The sequence below is a fragment of the Chrysemys picta genome, chromosome 4 (assembly GCF_011386835.1).
Source record: "Chrysemys picta bellii isolate R12L10 chromosome 4, ASM1138683v2, whole genome shotgun sequence".
Taxonomy (NCBI): domain Eukaryota; kingdom Metazoa; phylum Chordata; order Testudines; family Emydidae; genus Chrysemys; species Chrysemys picta.
The window spans coordinates 29,591,604-29,613,865 of record NC_088794.1 but is presented as its reverse complement, the minus strand read 5'-3'; the positions used below and the strand labels follow the sequence as shown (position 1 = coordinate 29,613,865).

The 22,262-nt window shown below is 57.0% G+C and overlaps 1 protein-coding gene across 6 annotated transcripts in view; it reads right to left on the bottom strand.

Moving 5' to 3' along the window:
* The window catches only part of B4GALNT4 (beta-1,4-N-acetyl-galactosaminyltransferase 4), a 129,762-nt gene that overhangs the window by 53,324 nt on the left and 54,176 nt on the right, over positions 1 to 22,262 (bottom strand). For all 6 annotated transcript variants that reach the window (XR_006177213.2, XM_008175126.4, XM_042862099.2 and 3 more), the window contains exon 2: positions 10,062 to 10,177. Coding sequence is in view for 5 of the 6 variants with exons in the window: in XM_008175126.4 (XP_008173348.3) it covers positions 10,062 to 10,177 (116 nt within the window). In the remaining variant the exon portion in view is untranslated. The remainder of the gene's footprint in view (positions 1 to 10,061; positions 10,178 to 22,262) is intronic.

The window sequence follows — 22,262 nt, the reverse complement described above, 5'->3', positions numbered from 1 at the left end:
AGGGGCACAAGAAGCCACCTGAGGATTTTTGTGCACAGAGCTATCGATCTCCAACTCGGGGGGCTGGAGGGTGATAACAATCCCTCATATACAGCCGCATAGCTGGAGAATCAGGAGTTGGTTCTTCTATGACAGACACCTCCAGTCTCTCAGGGCAGCGCACTGTTTCAATAGGGAGGGTTTAACAGCTACTTGAGACACCATCCCCATGCCTGCGCCTTAGCTGAGGCTGGCATCAGGTCACTACAAAGGCACTGCTCCTCTGGGATGGTGACCTCCAGGGCCAGACTCAGCTGCTTCCAATCTCAGCTGTTTTCCCTGCTGCCTTGTTCAAAACAATGGCTGGTTAGATTTTTGTTTTACTTTAAACCAACATGCACATGTACACCCCCTCCCCCCCGCCCAATCTCCCTTAGAAGGGATTCCACTCAATAATTCCCCATCAGGCAGAGAACCGGCTTCTCCACCATCCAGGCGAATGCTTTGAAAAGCTAAAAAATGGGCTGGTCTATTGGAAACAGAGGGGGCAGCTGATAAGAACAAGGAGCAATGGTTTCAAGTTGCAGTGTGGGAGATCTAGGCTGGAGATTAGGAAAAGCTTTTTCACTAGGAGGGTGGTGAAGCACTGGACTGGGTTACCTAGGGTAGGGAGGTGGTTGAATCTGCACCCTTAGAGGTTTTTAAGGCCCAGCTTGACAGAACCCTGGCTGGGATGATTTAGTTGGGTTTGGTCCTGTTTTCAGCAGGGTGACCAGATGTCCCAATAAAATCAGGACCGTCCTGATATTTAGGTGTTTGTCCCGCGTCCCGACCGATCTTTGGTCAGGACACAATTTGTCCTGATATTTCGCTCCACTGGCAGCGCTGGTTTTTTTGTTTTGTTTTTTTCCTCTGCTGGCAGCACATGGCTTTTTTTTTTTTTTTTTTTGCTCTGCTGGCAGACCCCTCCCCATGTGTCCCGATATTTTCTTCCTCTCATCTGGTCACCCTAGATTGGACTAGATGACCTCCTGAGGTCTCTTCTAACCCTAATCTTCTAGGATTCTATGATCAGCGTCCTCTGGCTGATGCCAATTCCAGCCAGAGATAGACAGGGGCCCCACTGTAACATCCTGGGCTAATTGGGATGCTGGGAATCCCAAATGGGAACATTTGCTAATCACAAAGTTAGGGGGGGTCTTTGCTGGCTGGTGAGAGCAGCTGGCTGTGGGCAAAGAGTTAAAAAGGAGCTGGTTTGTGCAGCAGGGAGAAGCAGCGGGAAACTATTCCCTGTGCAAAGGTTAAGGCAGCTGGAGAAGGGATGTGATTATTATTGATAGTTTCTCTGGCCCCGGGAGCGGGAAGTGCTTGCTGGAGCTTGGCAGCGGCACCTATCTGTTTTATTCCACTAGGCAGCCGGTGTGGATTTGCCGACCAGCGTTACCCATAGGGCAGCCAGTGCCCTGCAATGGGGAGCTCAGCCCCCTCTGCCACAGGTACCCCCATCAAAGAGCCTCAGTGGCAACGAGAGGGTTTGATTCATCATTACCGCAGCGGAGGGTTCATGCTGCACCAGCTCAGGGCGCATCACCGACTCTCCCCGGCCGGGGGCCCAGCCTTATGAACCCAGCGTGGAGCCGGTTTGGGGGGCATTCCACATTCCCACCCCGGCTCTCCCTTTCTGCTCGTCTAAGCATTGATTTGCTCGATGAGCGTATGGCTCGGAGGTGGGGCTTATTGATCAGGGTCTGGCTAATTGATAGTGGGCAGTAAGTGGTATCGGTAATCCATCCATCTGCCATTTCCACTCGCTGGTTGCATGGCTGCGATCCCATCACAACCAACGTTCACCTTGGCGCGTCATTGCTGTCCCAGGCCCAGGGGCTGCTCCCCGCACCAGCCATTCCCAGCATCATGGCTGGGCTTGTATTTATTTCTTGGCCCCCCTACATTCCCTCGGAGGCTGGGCTCTCATTAGTCTCATTCTACATATGAGGCAACTAGAGCCCAAAGAGGTCAAGTGACTTGCCCAAGGTCACACAGGAAGCAGGTGGCAGAGACAGAAATTGAACCCTGATCTCCTGACTCCCGCTCCAGTACTTTAATAACAAGCCCACCCTTCTTCCTCCCTTCCCCTCAGCTGGCATTGCCAGTGAATGCTCCTCTGGGCTCAGCAAGGCAGAGATACAGTCTGCCCAGCAGAACTCGGGGCGGAGGACGTTGCCGGCTCCTGATGCGGTATGAGGAGCTGCTTGCAGAGAGAAGGGGCAGGAAGTCTGAATGGCTGTTTCTGCTGGACAAGCTCGCTCAGGGAGACTACCCTTTCCTTGGCACTTAAGATCTCTGGGCCCTGTCTCTGGTGCTGTTGGCTCTGCAGCGAACACAGCTGGCGGAGGAGTCTACTGGGACTGGAGATCTCGCCTGATACGGCTCACGTTGCCCCCGTACCAGGAGTGACGTAACAGTGCTTCTGGAAGGCTCTGTTATCCCCAGGGGAATGGTCCCCAGTGCTGAGAACAAGAGAAGCCCAGCCCACCCTCCACTACCATGGAGAACTTGGCAGAGTGGAGCCGGGCACCCAGCGGCTGGAGCAGAAGTGACTGGGTGGGGCGTGCCCACTGGCTAAAACAGGGCACGCCCCACCCAGTCACCCCCAGCGTGAGTCACTAGGCTATAGCACAGGCTACTCGGAGGCGGGATTCCTGTTTGGTTCTCCTCTTCCTTTTAAAGGGATCAGGCTGATCCAATTGCAGGTGTGTGTCTCCCAATTTAGAAGGATTAGGCCAGCGGTCGCCTTCATGCCACAACAACTCGGGATTGACTCAATTGTCCTGATCGACATGGACGGTGCAGTAATTCCTATGCCTCTCTCTGGGCAGGCCACCCTGTGCCAGAAGTCTGTTACTAACCAGGACAGCTTGAACGGGGGGGGGGGGGGGGGGGGGGGGTCACCCCACTTCTCTTCCAAGAGGAGCCCTCTGCAACATCTTGCTCAGCCCTTTAAGCACTGGGCCATGCACGGCTTTTACTGCAAGTTGATCTTTCAAGAAGTATTCATGTCAGCAGAGCTGGGAGCTCCCCCCACTCAGCAGCGCTAGCTCCCAGCCTCGCCTTTTCACCACAGCTTCTTCCAGCACCGAGCCTCCAGCGGTAGGACCTCGTCAAGGTACATCCACCCAAGCAGGGCCCACAGAGCCGTGCTGGCCAAGCGAAGCAGCATCCGGTAGAGCTTTATGAACGGGTGCTTGTTATTAACCATGCCCCGTTGGTATGCAGCACTGCCCTCTAGTGCACAGAAGCAGATCCGCTCCTGTGGGGGCAATTTTCTTGCTCTCTCGTGGCTGATGTGAGCGCCAGTGCCGCTAATTAGAGCTTGCAGGAAAATGGACAAAACGTCCTACACGTTTCTTTGTTTCCATTTGCTCCTCGATGTTTTCCATCTGCTGCCAGCGGAGGGAGATTAATCGGGTCTCTCTGAGCAGGGGACCGGGAGTTCAACTCATGGGCCTGGCGCCTGGGCTGGAGTCCAGCTTGCAACTGGGACGTCTGCAGATGAGACTCCTTGTCGATCAGTCGTGCTCCCATCCTCCCCGGCTGGAGACAGAGGTGTCAGGTGCATACAGACGGCACCTGTATGCCTGGCCATTCCCCGTGCACCATGTCCAACAGGCAGATCTACAGCATCTCCAAAGGCACCTTGCAAAAATTAAAGCCCAATCCATGGTAACAACCCCAGGAGAGACAGCGCCACTGAAGGGACGTTGCCCACCAGAAACCTCTCTGGCACCAAACCCTCTGCCCGGTGCACGTTCAGTCAGCTACACCGCGGCAAGAGACCAGAAGGTTTGCTATGGACTGGGGACTCTCTTCTGCACACATGGACCCCAGGGGTGGGTGAATCCAGCAGCCAGACTGCTCCCCAAGCAGGAGATTGCTGAAGTGAAGGCGGAGAGCGGGGCAGGTTTTTGAAGCAGGTCTCGTTTATATTACTCACTCCCGTCTGGCTCTGCAGTGATTTAGAAGCAAGCAGTGGAACAGGGGATCCAAAGGCAGCGTGGCTCAGGGGATCAGAGATAAATGCCTTGGAGTGAACTAATGATGGGAGAAGGGGAGGTCTTCAGGAAACATAAAATGCTCTGAATTCTTCCCCTTCCCTTAGGATGCCAGTGGTTTCTTCTTTCATCCTCTCTAGGGCCTATTAATCGCCTCCCACTTGACATTCTTGGGGGCTTTTGGGAGACCCCAGCTGTTGGTCAGTGTCCTCCGAGCCTTTGGAGCACAGATTCATGGATTCCAAGGCCAGAAAGGCCCATTGTGATCATCTGGGCTGAGCTCCTGTATGTCACAGACCAAAGCACCGCCCTAGAATAATTCCTAGAGCAGAACTTTCAGGATAACCTCCAACCTGGACTTTAAAATGGCCAGTGATGGAGAATCCACCCCAAACCTCTGTAAATTGTTGCAGGGATTAATTACCCTCGCTGGTAAAAACGGACGCCTTATTGCCAGGCTGAATTGTCTAGCTTCAGCTCCCAGCTGAGTGCACAGCCCCTCATAACGATGGCCCGGGGGTAAGTCTGTCTAGACTCCCCCCCTCCCAGTGACCGGGCAGTTGCTGATACTGCCCCCTGGCAGGCTGCATGCTGCGGGTCTGATTTAATTACCTGGGCACCTGTGATTCTAACAACGGCAAAGAAAAATGGACAGGAGGGAAAAAATAGCATCCCGCTCTTGGGTGCGACAGGGAAGAGGAAAGCTCCAATCAGCCCCTCTCCAGAACTCTCCCTGCTCCTGACACAACCCGCCTTGGGAGGGACTAGGAACACTTGAGCCGTCCACCGGCAGCACAAAGATGGGCATGGAGGGGGAGAAGTGACTTGCCCCAGATCACTGAGCGAGTCCCTGGCTGCATCCGTCTGATAGCCTGCATCTCCCAGCTCCCAGTCCTGCGTGCCGGGTACTAGCCCATGCTGGGCGCCCTGACCCGTTTACGGAGATACACCCATGCAGGTGCCAGGCATTTCACAGCTGGGGATGTGAGGCGTGGCAGTGGTGCCCTGGCACGGGGACTCGGATGCAGGAAGATAGCAAGAGCAGGGATGTGAAGGAAGTAGGGAGGAGGAGAAAAGATGGAGAGAGGAGAGGAAAATGAAGTAGTGGTGGAGGTGTCCTAGTCTTTTAATCTGTGTCTGTGCAGCGCCTGGCACAGCCGGACCCTGATCTTGATCTGGGCCTCCATGTGCTACTGGAATTAATGATACGGAGCTATTTGTTATTTGTAGGCATACCAAGAGCCCAGGCTGTCCTGGGAACCCCATCACGCCAGGCCCTGTACACAGCACAGTAAGGACCAGAAGACATGACAAACCAGCCCCGTTTTACAGATGGGGAACCGAGGCACAGAGACACTCAGTGACTTGCCCTGGGACACTCAGGGAGTCTGTGGCAGAGGTGGGAATCAAACCCAGACCTCCCAAGGCCAGCCTTCCTCTCCAGCCCCTGCTTGTCCAGAGACCCTTGCTGCTGGGGTACAGTGAGCAAAGGTTCCCTGAGCGCACCGGGACGCAGAGGCCGAAGGGACCACGCAAGAGGGCAGCCCCTGGAGATGCCGGGGAGGGCACTGCTGTGGCCAGCAAGGAAGGTAACAAGTACATCACACGCCTGAGCGAAGCATGTGGCAGCCAAGGGAGACAGGCGGTGGCAGATAAATGCTATAAACAAAGAGGAGTCCATTAGGATGCGTGGCACTACGGAAGTAATTAGCAAACTTTGTCTAAACGAACTAATTAAAGCCCCAGAAGAGGGGAACAATGCCCTCTGAAAACGTGATTAGACAGGCGGCATAATTAGGCTTTGATTGTTTGAAAGGAAGAATTCCTTCCGCTCCCTTGGAAAGTTTACCCGAATTCCAGAGCTGCCTGTAGAAGATGTGCTGCTGGGGGGGGGATGGGAAGGAGGTTTGAAGGTGTCAGCGCAGGGCAGAGGAGGGGGCAGCGCCATCCAAGTCCCTCTCACGCTGGTTCCAAAACTCAGTGGCACTTCCGTGCCGATTTCTGGAGGATTCGCTGGGGTCCCTGGGGATGGTGAGAGCTCCGCGGTGCCACAGGCTCGGTGCCCCCTGCCCCGTGGCATGGGCCCTGGGGGAGTGGGGAGATGATGGGTGGGATCCATCCATGTGGTACCGGTGCTGGATTCCTACACACCAAAGGGGGGAAGCCGCATCCACCAAGCCTATTTCTCTCCATCTCATCACTGCCTAGCATGCAGCTGGCTCTCATTAGCAGCACACGGTCGGGAAACCCAAATAAATGGCTCTCCACTCCCCGGCCACCGCTCCGGGCGGCTGAGCTGTAGCAGATAAAAGCTTCTCTGTTCCTTGGCACAGCGGGGCCGCGGTGGCTCCGTGCCATGGCTCGGGAGAGCGAGGGGCTCTGCCAGAGGAGGGGCTGGGCACCAGCAGTCATGCCTTGCCCTAGCTATAAGGAGCTGCCTGTGGACGGCAGCCTCTGTAATTAACACGCCGCCGAGTTTAAACCGCTCCGCGCTCCAGTTTTCCATCTCTGTTTTTTTAGCCCGATTGGTTTGCTTTGGATCTAGGGAGCTATTTCAGCGGTGGCTGTTTTTCTTTCCAACCAGGGAACTTTCCCCCTCCCTGCACTGACAGAGGCAGCAATTCACAGCCTGGCTCCCCTGAGCTGGCCGCTGCTGCAGGGACAACTCTCCTGTTTGCTTTCAGTGCTGGCGGGAAGATGGGCGTGTTATGTTCATATGTGGCAAGGCTCTGGTGATCTGCGAGATGCCCCTCCCGGCCTCGCTCGGGGGGCCACCACCACTGAACTGATGGGAAGATGGAGAACAGGCAATGGGGCTTTGCCTTGAGGCAGCCCGCCCCCGGCACAGACAAGATCCACCATTACAACCACAATTACAGCGAACCACCACTTCAAGCAAGCCTTAGCTCCGCCAGCACCAACAGCCGCTCAGCCTGGCTGCGCTAGCAGGGGCATCAGCGCAGGTACCCAACAGCTGGAATGGGGCAAATCCCTAGGGTCAGCCTGGCTTTGCTTTTCAAAGGGGCAGGTTGGGTTCAGATCAAAGCAGGGAGAACCCCTGGCTGGCTGGGAGAGCTGCACCCTCCCACATACTCACCTGCCTCCCACAGGTCAGTAGGGACTGCAAAGCGGTTTGAGACGGTCAGATGATGGGGCAAGAAACGCTCACAGGGTTTTCTGCTCAAGAACGCCCTGGCGGGGCAGCCTATGACAGCACCGCTTCCTCTCTGGAGCTCGGCTAGTGCCGTCTGACGGGCCGCAGCTCTCGGGAAAGCATTGGCAACCTTTGCAGCCAAAACCGGGGCCGCGCTCTCCTCTGGTGGCCCTGTCTCCGCACCCAGCTCAGGAGCTATTTCAGTTCCCTCGGTAACCCCTGCAGGAGCCATTTTTAAGCTAAACCTCCTTGTTCTCACACAGCCAGGGGGGACGTGCACCAAGAAATCACCCCCTGGCTGCCTGGGCTCAGCAGAGGGGCTGGGGGCAGAGAGCCGGGGGCAGGAAGGGGCCCATGCATAGCACCCAATCTATGCTCTGGAGTTCAATGTGTGGGACTGGGGAAGGGCAGCACCACACAGATCCCCATGCCAGGGGCTGTGGCGTGGCGTGAAGAGCCCTGGCCGCACTGCGGGAGGCACGAAGGAGCCCTGCTGTCGGGCACATTCCGCCTGCACAGGACAAAGGCAGGCACGATGCCCTTGGGTGCTGGCGGGGCACAACCCACGGCTATAGCTACTTCCCCCTCCTACCTGGGCTTGCTCAGCCTCTAACAGGGGCCAGAGCTGGAGCGCCTCTCAGTGGCCAGAGGGAAGGGTGTAGCCACATGAGGGCTATTGGGGGGGGGGGGGGCAGCGAGAAGCAGCCACCCAGGGCCGCTGGCTGGGTCCCACTTAACAGCCGCCTGTGCTCCAATGACGTCCCCGAGACGAGACAGGAGCCAAAGCCACAGAGAGGCTAAGTGTTCAGCTCTGGCCTCTTTCCATCCCCCTAAGGGAGATCAGCCATTAGTGCCCCAGGGGCGCTCCCCCCGCCAGCAAGCATGGGACAGAGAAGGGCGCCGAAGCTGCTTCCATGGCCTGAGACCAAGCGATGCCCACACCTTGCCCAGTGCCATCAGGGCTGGTCCTTCCTCTCCAAACAGCACAGAAGGGGAACAGATGCAGGCAGAGCCTCCAAGGGAAGGGGAGGGGTCAGGCAGGAGGCGATGGAGACAGCAGGGCTGGTCAGGGTGAAAAGGATGAGGGGAAATAGCTGGGATAGACCATGCCAAGCAGGCTTTCCTGCTGCCCCGACTCCAGAACACAAAGGGGCGTACGATTCAACAGAGGTGACACATGAAATACGTCTAAAAAGGAAATATCTCTGTTGTGCCATTTATCAGAAACCTGTGCGACTCCCTGCAGCAGGGCAAGGCTGATGGTTTGGAAACCACTTAGGAATATCCGACAAAGGTTTACTTTGTCTAGTGGATACAGCAGGGAACTGCGTGTCCGGAACACCTGGGTTCTATTCCTGCTCCCTGGCTGACCTGCAAATCATGCCAATCTCTCACTGTCTCCGCTTGTCAGGGTGTGGCAGAGAGGATGCTACAGACCCACTTTAATCATGGCAGCCCCACATGAAGGCTCTGCAAAGGGCAGAGGAGCAGGCTGGACTTTTGTACCAGGATCAGCATTTCAAGAGCTCTCAATCCTCATGCTTCAGGGCAGCAGCTTGGCCAGGAAGAAACAGCCCCAGCCTGATTTGTTCAGATCAGCTGCATTCTGGAGGGAGGTGGGGCTGGCCCTGGTATCTAAACCACCTGGAACTGGCCTTGGCTGTAGATGGTCCAGTGCTTTGTCCTGTACTTCCCACAGAGCCTGCAGTTAGCTGGGGGCTCCAGCTACTGGCCCAGCGCAGGACTCCATTGGCCCAGGTCTCTGCGTGTGGCATGCCAGCCTTTCCACACCCTGTGCTAATTGCTGCCACATGACCGCCATGCCAGTGCTGTTGCTGCTTCCCTCATGTCCCGTGGCTGCCAACGCCTCAGGAAAGGGGCAGCGATCGGTCACTGTCACCGTTATCGCAGTGAGGGGAAATGAAGTATCACTGTCAGGCAGTGAAATATGAGCTTTCCCTCCGCTAGGCTACCGCGCTGCCAAGCCTGGCTCGGAGCCTGCCTGAGCCCTGACGGCACGGTCCTGGAGGAGTGAGCCAGATCCAACGTACTCCTTGCGCTGTCAGGAGCGGCTCACTGTGCTCAGATGACAGCCGGGCTCTTGGCCCCGGAGAGTCCAGCGAGAGCAGGGCCACGTCCAGTTCAACCACACACACCCCCAGGCTCCATCCGATGGGCTGGCCCCAACACCCTCCAAAGGGGCAAGGCCACCTGGAGACCCAACCCCACTGCCACAGCCCCCTCCCTGCTCCCCACCTTGTGTTATTTCCTAGGGCAGGCCAACTCCCCTGTGCCCTGACCGGCCGAGCGGTGCCCTTCCCCTACTCTGCCCTTCCCAATAGGGTGACACCAAGGGGGGGCTCCCCCACACCTCCTGCCATGTGCTTGCCAAGAGGGCTCCTCATGGGGACCCCAGACAGTGCGGTGGGCGTTCCGACCCAGGGATCCCGTCAGAGATCCTCACACACGTCGCCAGGGGGATGGACCCATACGGACCAACACACACATCTACGTAGCTTCAACAGCACAGTCCCCTAAGGACGCCTGTTTTGTACTTCCCACCAGGGCCATCCTATGGGCCGCCCCAAAGTCCCACCATGGGCTTCCCACCAGGGCTATCCCCTCTCCCTTCACAGGACCCCTGCCTCCCTCAGGGCGCCCTCTGAGTCCGGGCAGTGTCAGTGGGGAGATCCCTTTGCCAGTCCAGCTCCAGGGGCAGCAGGAAGCTATGCAGGGCGATCCCAAGGTGCATCGGCCCCCTCCCCCAGCACACACACGGCTCCAGCCCCCCAGGCGCCTCCAGCCTAGAACCGGAGCCGCTAGGAACTCATTTCCCATTTAAGAGAGAGAGAGAAGACAGGCCAGCCTGTGATTACCATCTGCTCATCCTCCCGGCTCTCGCTGGAGTCGTCGGCCTTTCTCTGCTGAGCTGCCGCCCGGGCCCCGGCCACACGCCTGCCAGCATCTGTCACCTCGCCCAGCCTCTCGCCATCTGCAAACAACAAACAGATGCAGCGGGGGTGCATGAGACTGCAGCACCTTGGCCGGCAAGCCAACACCCACCCACCCACTGCGGCCCTGGGGAGATGGGAAGGGGACTCTGCCCCACGGCGCAGTGCCAAGGAGTGCCCAGGTCTGAGCTACCAGCACCACCACCTGTATCAGCCGTGGGCTCAGTCCACAGCCCCGTTCATAGCCAGGGCCAGTCTGTTCCCCCTGCAGCTGCCACTTTCCTCCCAGCACCACAGAAAAGACCTGGCTGACATTTTCAGACTTGGGTGCCACATGGGGGACACCCAAATCAATGACCTGATTCTCAGAGGCACTAGCGCCTGGGGGTCCCGCCAGCCACAGGGGCCCATGGAAGGGTTAACTTTAGGTACCCAGGATTGAAAAGCAGAGCCTAAATCTCTAGTGGCAATGGGGCTGCCGTGATGAGGCTGGCCAAGACGCTACCCCTGGCTTGGCCCTGTCCAAGAAACCCAGTCACAGAGGAACAGCCCGGTCCTAACTGTGGGAGGTGGGGGGGGGGGTATGCGGCTCTGTGTATCCAGCAGGCACCAGGATAGGGCATAGGCCCTTGTCAAGCGGCTAAGAGAATCCAAGGCTGCCAGTTAGGAGTGGGGGTCTGAAGGAGCTGGAGAGTCCTTAGGATAAGAGGGAAGGTTCTCTCATGGATCGGTAACTGGTTAAAAGATAGGAAAGAAAGGGTAGGAATCAATGGTCAGTTTTCAGAATGGAGAGGTAAATAGCGGGGTCCCCCAGGGGTCTGTCCTGAGATCAGGGCACCGTATTAACAAATGACCTTGAAAAAGGGGTAAGAAATGAGGTGGCAAAATTTGCAGATTATCCAAATTACTCAGGATAGTGAAGTCCAAAGCAGACTGCAGAGAGTTACAAAGGGATCTCAAAAAAGCAACAGAGGGTCCTGTGGCACCTTTGAGACTAACACAAGTATTGGGAGCATAAGCTTTCGTGGGTAAGAACCTCACTTCTTCAGATGCAAGGGATCTCACTAAACTGGGTGACTGGGCAACAACATGGCAGATGAAATTCAGTGTTGAGCAATGTAAAGTAATGCACTTTGGAAAACATAATCCCAATTCTACACCAACTGATGGGCTCTACCTTAGCTGTGAATCTCTCCTCACACGGACGCTGTTCCAGACCCCAGCATTTCTGTTGCCCTTCTCCGTACCTTTAACAATTCCAATATAGCTCTCTGGAGCTGGGGCGACCAGAACTGCACGCAGAAAAGCTACGCAGCTCATGCCCTCTCCGAGCACCCAGGGGCACCAGTGAGATGCTGCACCAGGATCTATTGCCACAGGCAGTGATGCCCCTTCACCATCCACCAGCAGCCTCCCGGGACGCTCTCCCCCACCTGCTCAGCAAGAGGCACCGGCACCAGAGACGCCCCCAAGCACCCATCCAGCCCAGCTCCCTGTGTGACTGGCAGATAAAATCAAATGACATGTACCTGGGTGCCCAGAGGGAGCCCACAAGGAGGCACTAGCTAGAACCAGAGGCAGCTGAGGGAAGTGCTGTGACACCCTCAGGGCTGCTTCATCCGTGACCTGCAGCATCACCTGGGTCCTCAACTCAGCTCTGCCCAGGCACCCCAGTGCTGACCTTCAGCCCCCCAGTTATCCCAGCCCCGGGCCCACCCAGCTCTGCCCATGTACCCCAGTGCTGACCTGCACCCCCCAAGCTATCCCAGCCCCAGACCCCACCCAGCTCTGCCCATGTACCCCAGTGCTGACCTGGAGCCCCCCTTACCCCCCCAGTTATCCCAGCCCCAGGCCCCACCCAGCTCTGCCCATGTACCCCAGTGCTGACCTGCAGCCCCCCAGCTATCCCAGCCCTGGGCCCCACCCAGCTCTGCCCATGTACCCCAGTGCTGACCTGCAGCCCCCCAGCTATCCCAGCCCTGGGCCCCACCCAGTTCTGCCCATGCACCCCAGTGCTGACCTGCAGCCCCCCAGCTATCCCAGCCCTGGGCCCCACCCAGTTCTGCCCATGCACCCCAGGCCTGACCTGCAGCCCTCCCCCCCGCCCCGCCAGCTATCCCAGCTCCAGCCCCTGCCCCAGCTCTGCCCATGAACCTCGGTGCTGACCTGCAGCCCCTTTCCCCCCGCCAGTTATCCCAGCCCCAGGGCCCACCCAGCTCTACCTGTGAAACCCAGCTGTAGCCTGCTAACTCCCTACCCCACGGCTTTGCCAGTGGCCCCCAAACTGGCCCCAGATCCCCTGCTATTTCAGTGGTGGCCTCTGCTGAGCGCAAGCTGCCAAATAAGTTATGTGTGTCCTGGTCCCATTTAAGGCTGGGCTGGGCCAGGATGTGGTCCTGAGGCCCTGGGAACTTTTACAAGTTCTGAGATTATTTTTGGGTCAGAGCTGCTGCGTCCCGACTGCTCTCTGCAGGCGAGGTCTGAGCTCAGTGGCTACCACAAATGCTTCCTCAGACCACCAGCCGGGCTTGGGCCGTCAGCTTAACCCAGCTGCCCTGGGCTGTCTCAGCCTTTGGGCTGGGCACACAGGGGGCACCAAGAGAAGCAGAATGCGGAACAAGTGGCAATACCCAGGCCCCACTGAATAGCTTTCAATGCCCCGCCCGGAGCAGCTGCTGTCAACTGCTGGCCCTGCCACAGCCTTGGAGGGGGAGCCCCCAGCACCTCACATCAGACACTGCTGGGGGAGTATCAGGGCCAGGTGATGGCACAGAGCATGCAGCCAGGGCAGGGCTAGCGTAGCTGATGGAGAGAGAGGGGCGCCCCAGGGCCCAGGCAGCATAGGGCAGAGGGCATGTGTCTCCGGGGGCTGAGCACTCGCCCGGAGTGGGGCTGCAGGGGAAGGGATTGCCCTGGTCCCAAGAGGCATGTGCCTGGCAGACAGCGGGGCTGGCCCCGGGGCTGGGGGAGGAGGCAGGGGGGGCAGAGGGCACTGCTCTTGGCCAGGGCTCCCTTCACCACAGCTGTGCCTAACGGCTTGCAGCGGCTCATCAGTGTCAGCTTTAATTACACCTAAGGCAGCCCAGCCTGCAGCCCTGACGTAAGAGCAGGGCTGAGCTGCAGGCTCCTGGCTCCATGGCTGAGCACCCAGCCCCTAGAGATGAGGCAGCAGGGCCCCTGTGCAGCCGGCTGGCCAAGCCCTGCCTGTCCCACAGCACTGCAGCACCTCTTCTAACACTCCTGTTTCTCCCCCAGCTATCCCCAGCGAGGCACGCAGCAGATTCCCCGGCCCCGGCGACCCCTGGCTTCGCAGCATCCACCCTCCCCCCGCCATGCCCACAGCCAGATCCCGTGGCCCCAACAACCCTGGGGGTGGCAGGAGTGCAGGGCTCGGGCTGGGGCGCTCACACAGCCCTCAACCGACACTCCTGTCCCCTGGGTGCAGGACACACCCTGCAAGGGCGACTGCCACGGCTGCCCCCACACACGGGGGGTCGCTGAGGTCAAGTGGGACAATCCCAGCCCTGCCCCCAACCCCCTTCTGAGCGCTCTACACTGGGAAGTTCGCCCCACCCTGGAGACGGTGAGCGGGGAAGGCCCCAGCGGGTTTCTCCCTCAGTCCCTTGCGTCTCATCCTGAACCCGAGAGGCTTCCAGGGAGAAGGGATTAGCAGGGGCGGCATATCAAACCCGCCATGGCACGGCAGCCATCACACTAAGCACATCCAACTCTAGAGAGGCAGGTGCAGCTTGGGGCTCGAAATTCCCCCTTTCCCTTCAGTAGCGAGCCAAATGAAGAGGAAACAGCAGATCCGGCTTGGGGCTAGAGGGGACTAAGCCTGTGGGATCCCACAGGGCTCCAGTCCTTTCTGATCCGCTTCCTTCCCATCCAGAGAGGGTCTCCTAAACCAGCTCCCATGCCCAGCGTCAAGACAGAGCCCCAAACGCTATCCAGGGCCACACCTTGGGCACCCGCCCTGAGCCTTAACCCCGACAGGCGCAGCCTGTGGAGGCAACGCTTGCTTTCCCAGCATACCACACTCCACCAGGACGCCAAGCGATCTGCTGCAGGAGGCTGAGTGTGGCCGGGCGGGGCCTGTGGTCTCCACGGGTCCCAGATCTGCAGTAGAGATGGGACTGAACCAGAACCTTAGATCCAGGCTCCCTGGGGCCTATGGAGACAGCTGGATCCGATGCAGATAGGGCTCAGGCCCCTCCCTGATTCGTGGGGCTCCCTAGGCAGCGCTCCCTAGGCAACACGAGTAGCACTGAGGAAGGGGGGCAGTCATCCAGCCAGGGTCTGGAGAGGGTTTCTCAGCCTGCTGGGGAAGGCTTGGCCACAGCAGCCAGCCTGGCTCTGTAATTGCATATTGGCAGGAGAGAGCTCTCCTGCAGGAGCGAGTCTCTTTACCGGAGAGCCCCCATCACTCAAGCTCACATTTACCACACTTGAAGGAGGGAAGGACTCAATCAATTGCTCCGGGGAGGAGGACGCTGCAAACACAGCTCTCACTCATGTTAAGTGGCCTGGAAAGGGCGGTCCGCTCCGGGAATCAATCCTAGTCCCAACCCCGGCCTCGGAGGTGCTGGGGGAACAGCAGAGACTCTCTCTGAGCCGGGGATCCATGGGGGGCTGCCACCCTCCCCATTCACACCCAAAAACCAGACAAGCCCCCAAACTCTCTCTGAAGCGTCAAGGCTCAGGCTTCACACAGGAAAGCACAAGCTGCCCACCGGGTCTCCTCTCACCAGCCCGGGTGGGGCTGGAGCTCCATTCCACTAGACGGGGAGACCCCCTGTCCAGATGTGCGTCTAGCGGTCAGACCAGGGGCAGGACTCTGGGGTTCCAGGCCCAACTCTGCCACTGCTTCCACTTAAGTGAGTGGCAAAATAACCCTTGACTCTGGTTGGAGCGGAGAGCTTCGAAGCAGGCTCTCAAAGGAGCCCAGAGCCAGGTGTCCAGTTCCCAGTGCTGCCCCGACAGCAGAGCTCTCAAACTGCTCCGTGACAGTGCGGCACAGTAATTATTTCCAAGCTAAAAATTTCCCTCTAGCGTTTTTTTTATACTGATCCTTCTGCTCTGCTGAGCAAAGGGAGGTTTATAAAAGTCTCTACTTACAGCATTAAAATAATCTGCTTCCCAAGAATAACATAGCAGGGATTTTGAAAATGGATTAGCTGTTCACTAATGCACCCTCCATCCCCCCCGACCTGTGTAACTGACACCTCCGAGCCTTTCCAATGAACAGGAAGATCTGGAACCCAATCAGGATCGCTAGGAGGGGAAAGTGAGGGCCCACGACGGGCAGGAGGCAAGGGAGTGAGGAGTTTGTTTTCACATAGAGCCAATTGTGGAACTGCCTAGAACTGTATGAGGCGGGTGCTTAGAACCCATGGTCACCAACATAAAGCTGAGTTTGATGCTCTGCTCCATGAATGCACCTGATAAGGAGAGAACTAAATGGCCATAGACTAGAGAGAGAGAGAGAGAGAGAGAGAGGTCATTGGAAACCAGCGTGAGGCACCAAGCAGAGAGCACCAAGTTCCCACACGTCACCTTCTCACTCAGAGGTTCAGCTCCCCGGCCGTCCTCGCAGTCACATTGGCTGGCTCTACCGGCTGCAGCCAGACCTCACTGCTTTCCACTCCCCTTGCCCTTATCGAGGGTGCTGGACCCTCTAGCCCTTCTTGTAAGTTATTAATACAAGTGCCAACCCAGCGCCCATCAGGGCCTCGTTCCCCGCTCTCCTGCGCCTTTCACAGCCAGTCAGCTGCCCCAGCTCCCAGCGAGACGCCACTTGCACCAGAACAAATGAGGGATCAAGCCCAATGGTGCGGCTAGGCCTGCAGAGCCTTTAGCACTAGAGAGGACGCCCCTCGAGGATCCTGCCCAGCAAAGGTACTGGGAGGAGCGCAGCTGAACCGGGCTGACCCTCGCTGGGGGTCCAGTTCAAGGGCCGGGCAGAGGTCCAGGCAGGCCCGTATCCTGGCAGCACTGGTCCTGGCAGGCCTGCTCTGCTCTGGGGGGAGGGGGGGTGGACGGGCAGGGACTCCTTGGCTGCTGTAGGTGTGGGCACTGCTCCAGCATCCCACCTCCAGGGTTAGCCGAGCATGAGTTTTGTGGGTGACAGAGATTCCCCCAGTCTGGGCGGCAGGATCCCCTCCTGGATTGTACAGCAGGGAGCAGAACAAGCCTGGCTTCCTCACATCTACGCCAGGCCCCGCACGGGCATGTCGACACTGGGGAAAAAAAGCCTTGTGGTGCCAAGTCTCAGAGCCTGGGTTAGCTGGCTCAAGCTATAGGGCTAAAAACAGCAGTGTAGATGGTGGGGCTCGGGCTGGAGCCCACCAGGGGGAAGGGTCTCCAAGCCCGAGCAGGGACGCCCACATTGCTATTTTTAGCTCCGTAGCACCAGCCCCGCAAGCCCCAGTCAGCTGACCCAGGCTCTAAGACTTGCTACCGTGGGTCTTTTTCTGCAGCGTGATGATGGAGTCTCCTGTTGAGTTCGACGGATGAGCTGCAGTCAGTTATTGTGGGTCCTGAGATGAGACCAAAGACCAATTTTGGACCTGCAGCCCCCATCTGCAAGTGCCACAGGCAAAAACAATTGTAAATGAATATGCACCTCGTACGTCCTTCCTTGACTGCAGCAATGCACCAGCTCTCAAAGCCTTTCAGTCCACGGTGGCAGAGCGGCCACCATCGGGTCTCGTCGTGGGCTAAGGGCTCCCAGGTGTTGAGGCCAATGCTGCAAGACTGGAGGTTGGCCTTGAAAGTGTCTTTGTAATGTTTTCTTGTTCTATTCTGCAATTCTCCATAAAAGACGGCCTTCGGCATTCTGCCATCACACATACAACCCACATGAGCGCATGTCTCAGCTGCGTGCTCACCATGAAAGCTTCTATGCCGGTGATGTGACAGCACTCAAGGACCTCAGTGTTTGGAACCAAAACTTGCCATTCAATTCCCATTATCCACCACAGACATCGTAGGTGGAATTGGGCCAAGCATTCCGTGTGGCGTTGATAAGCAGTCCACGTATCGCAGCCGTAGAGGAGTGCGGTGACGACGATGGTGTGGAAAACATTTTTTTTACAGTCTGACACCATGTTTATACCAGAGATGACCCAGATGTATTTCAAAGGCTTTCTTGGTTGCCCCAGTGTGCTTCATAATGTTGCCAGCAATCACTGCATTTTATGAAATGACACTGCCTTGGCAGCAAAACTTGTCGATTACCTTGTTGATGGACACAACTGGAGGAGATGCAGTACTTCCTTGTCAAGGCTGGACCATGGCTTCTGTCTTCTGCAGGCTGACCAGTTTGCTGCATGCACAAAGCAGTCGGGAAGCAAAAACGTCCCTGAGGTTATTGGCCAGTACAGCACAATCAGCAGCAAGCAGTAATTCCTGAATAATTATCTTCATAACCTTTGTCTTCACACGCAGGCAATGCAGATTCAAGACACCTCCATTCATACGGTACTGCATATAAATGCCACAATCAATGTCTCTGAATGCATGTATTAGAACAGCTGCAAACACGATATTAAATAATGTCGGAGCAAGAACACAGCCTTGTTTTCCTCCATTGGTGACAACAAAGGGAGCTGAGAAGCAGCCTGGGTGAAGGACAAGAACCTGCATGGAAAGATTTAATAATGTTGACAAACTAATCGGGGCAATTGAACTTGGAGGACAGTCCACAGGCCATTTCGAGTTACACAATCAAAGGCCTTAGTAAGAGCGACAAAAACGACATATAGCTCTTGATTCTGTTCATGACATTTCCCCTGAATTTGGAAGAGCGCGAAGGTCATGCCTGAAGTACCACACCCAATGCAGAAGCCACACTGGCTTTTAGGCAGTATTTGCACCATGAGTTGATCAATTAACATGACTCCGGCGAACATCTTTCCTCCATTGGCAAGGAACGAGAGGCTAGGATGGTTACTGCAAGAAGCATGATTGCCTTTCCTTTTGTCCAAGTGAACAGTATTTGTTCCTGGGGCACAGCCTCCAGTCTCCAAATCTTAAGTAGGCCAGTGAACTTCCTGAGCAGCTTGTGGACCCCATATTTGAAGATCGCCCCAGGAATACTCCCTGGACCCGCTGCTTTGCCGTTTGGCATTTGCTTGACAGCTGTCCATATTTCAGAGATGTTCAGCAGGATTGAGAGTGGGCCTGGAATTGGAAGTTGTTCAAGATCACCAGGCGCTGATGCTGAGGTGGTGGCCAGTGGCCAGTTCTAAACCTTATTGAAGAAGTGCTCAGCCCATCTTTTCAGAATTTGCCCATGACTGGTCAGTCGTAGTGATGCATCTGCACTCCAGACAGGGCTGGTACCATTAGATGGTGGGCCACACATGGTCTTCAGCTCAGCAAAAACCTGCTTGGAGTCTTTTTGGTCTGCCGCTTCTGGAAGCTGCTTGGCTTTCATTGTCCAACAGCTCCCCTTTCCGTGGCAAAGTTTAGCTCGCACCCTGCACTCTGTATGGGAATAAGCCATCTTTTTAACAGATGAGTTTTTGTTGTTTATTCACAACGTGCGAAGAGCAGGCACGGAAGTCAGGAGTTGCTCATCCAATCAGTTCTGATGCTTCCTCTTCACAAAGCCGAGGACGTCTTTAGACACACTGAACACTATTTCCTTAAAAGACGACCAGGCAGAGTCAGTGTTTATTGTATCTGACTGAGGAAGTGCGTCAAGAACTTCATCAAGTTTTTTAACAAGCCCTGCACGCTCAAGCTTGGCTAGTGGAGATTGATGACACCGGCACGGTTTTAATTGGAAGCTCAGTGTCGTTTTACATCTCACAAGTCAATGATCAGACCACACGGACGCTCCCGGCATTGCACCGGTGGTTTTAACGTCCTGACGGGGGCGTTGGTGTGCAAAGACAGTCAGGTACATGCCAATGACCAGAGCAGGGATGCATCCATGTTGCTCGGTGCTTTGATGTTGTTTTGTGCTTTGTTGCAGTGTAGACGTATCCTGTATGACCAGCGCCACACCCTGGCCATTCCTCCTTTCCCAGCCTGCTCAGCAGTCACAGGAAGGAGCCAGTAGGCAGCTGGTCCTGGGCAAGGCCCCCTGCTGTCTGATGTGTGCACTGCACCCAACTCACACGGTGGGATTAGAAGACTCCTAGACAGTAATTCTGAGCACCAGCCTGGTGGCACTTGGCAGGTTCAAAGCATTGTACAAACGCCAGTGCATCCTTGGGAGGAAGGCAGCCTCCCCCCCTCACAGACGGAGCAGCAGACCCAGGAAGGGTGAAGTGATGGGTCCCAGCCACACAGCAAGGCAGGCTCAAGGTTGGGATTAGACTTTGCCATTTGCTGGCTCCCAGCGTGCGCTCAGACCCCCAGCCCACACAGCCCCCCAGCAGCGATGACAACACCCTAGTGCAATTCGCTTCCTGGTGTGTGCTTGTCTTTTGCAAGCCTGATGCAACACACATTCCCCCTGGTAGAAAGCTCCCTTCACCTCTCCTCCTGCCACCGCCTGCCCCAGTAGAAGCCTCCCGGGTCTGTTTGAAGAGAGATTCTCTTTCTTCTCCCCTAGCAAACACAGCTACAGCCTATGCTGGTGTCCTTGGTGATCTTGTCTTGGCAGGGAAGGAGGGTGGGGGAAGAGATCCCCCATACCAGCTTGTCTTCCTGTCTCTTCCCACCAAGATACCACCCCGAGGAGATGCTGAGGGAGCCCTGACCTGCTCTGGATCTCTGCATCAGAGTATGCTATCCCCATTGGACCGGCTCCCCACACACAACTCCATGCCCACACGTAGCCCTGGGAGTCTTCGGCCCCCACCTGACCCCCCCAGCCTCAAGGGAGACGGCTTCATTTGAACATAACTGAAAACCCCAGGCCATTCCCAATGGTAGGGGAGGAGGGCACGTGGCCTCTCCAGCTGAGATCATGAATGGCTCAACCAGAGCCTTGGTGAGCACCCAGGTACCACATGCAGCCATAGCAATCTAGGATACGGTGTTTTCACGGCATGGCAACAGCACTTGAAATGTGACACCCCCCCCCCCCAAAAAAAACAAAACCATCAGATCCTGGCAGCTCCCAGCTGCCACGGGCTACCAGTGAGAAAAATCAAGAGGCCAGAGCGTGCTCGGTGCAAACGCAGCCACGCTGAGATTGCTGGGCTTTGCTGCTGGCACAGCCAAAGTTAGGAGGCAGGCGCTCGGAGGGGCTAGTTGAGAGTGAAGGGACAGATGCTGCCCCATGCTGGTGTTTGCTGCCCCCACAGAGGCTCCAAGTCCCCCGGACTCATTCCAAAGCTTCCCTGCTGCTCTCAGCAGCCTTTGCCTCCCCCGCCCAGCTCCCCGGTGCACGGCCCTACTCCCATTAGTATTCCAGAGGCAGCGCAGCCCCTTGTGTCTCCTAGGAGATGGAGCCAGAAATACCATCCACACCACATCTCAGGAACAGGAAATTAACTTCTAAAGTCCCCTTATTCTGCTCGCTGTCATTAGCCAGCCCTGACAATCTCATTTCTTTTCTCTCGCTTGGCAGCTCTCCCCACCCCCCTCCAGCTCGCCGTCCAGCCGCTGTCCCTTCCTTTTACATCTACGTCGCGAGTCCTTTCACTCGGCGGGGCGGGCGAGGGACGATCAATGGACCCACAGAGCCGGGGGGGAGGCGTGAGGGGCACTGCGCACAGGCAGCCATTCAGATCTGTCTGGCATTAGCTGCCCTTCAGAGGGAAGTCCAGAGAGCACAATGGGCCTTCTCAACTGGAGCTGTTAGCCAGTCAGTCCCAGAGTCCCCTCCTTCCTTTCACCGTCTCCGCTATGCCCACTCTCCGCTCCCCATGCCACACTGACATTCCTCTCCACCTCCGACTTCCGTCCCGAGAGAAATTAGCCCCAGGGCTGGGGTGCTGCTGGCTCAGAGCTCAGCAAAAGGGCCCCTGAGCCGAGGATGCTCTTGCAGTCCCTGGGGATGGGGATATCTCGCGGAAGGCCAGTTTGCACTAAGCCCAGTCCGAAAGGCAGTGGGAACAGTCACGGTGGGTTAGTGCCAAAGCCATGGGCTCTCCGCTGCCCAGACGGCCTGCGAGGCATTAGGTCGCTGCTCAGCTCCCAGCCCTGGGGCAGTCTGGTTTCTCTCAGGCCTTGGCTACACTGGCAATTCACAGCGCTGCACTTGCTGCGCTCAGGGGTGTGAAAAAACACCCCCCCTGAGCGCAGCGAGTGCAGCGCTGTAAAGCGCCAGTGTAATCAGCGCCTGCAGCGCTGCACGCTCGCTCGCAGCGCTGCAAGCTATTCCCCTCGGAGAGGTGGAGTACTTGCAGTGCTGCGAGAGAGCTCTCGCAGCGCTGGCGGCGCGACTACACTTGTGCTTCACAGCGGTGCCGCGGCAGCGCTGTGAATCCGCAAGTGTAGCCAAGGCCTCAGTGTCGGTTTTAATAATGGCGCCTAAAGCCCATGAGTCCTGTCCAGGAAGTTTAATAGAGCATGCGACATTCCTAAGGGTAATTCGCTTCACCGATCACAGCCAGTCTTGCGAGGGACAAGGGCTCATCCCCCCAGGACATACCTGGGACGCCCCCTGTGAATGGAGATACCTCGCTGGAGAGAGATCAAGTGCTCTCTACACGCACAGGCCCAGGGTCCCACCAGCGCCTCTCAGCACATGCAGCTCTAGCCTGCAATTACTTCCAAGGCAGCTAGCCGCTCTCCTCCAAACAAACCCAGGCTGGGGTGAAGAGGCCAAGTTAGGCTAGCTCCTGAGCTCTCTCCTGGATCTCACACACTCAGAGCTGTCTTCCTGTCCTGTTAACATCCATCATCCCTGGTTCCGGGCAAGGGAAACGAGGCACAGAGGCTGAGTGACTTGCCCAAGATCCGAAGGAGAATCAGTGCCAGAGGGGGGATTAGAACTCAGGAGTTCCTGCCTCCCGGGTCCTGGTGACACCACCCTGCCTCTGACACGGAGAAGGACAGAGTTGGAGCTGCGCTTTCCTGGGTGGCTTTTCTGCACAGGGCTGCCGTTTAGCCCTGCAGAGGAGAGTGCATTTGCTTTCTCTCAGCAGGGCTGCTTGTCGCAAGGAGGACAGAGCCAGTTCCCCTGAGGCCAGCTGGGCCTGCGGCTCAGTGGCAGTCACT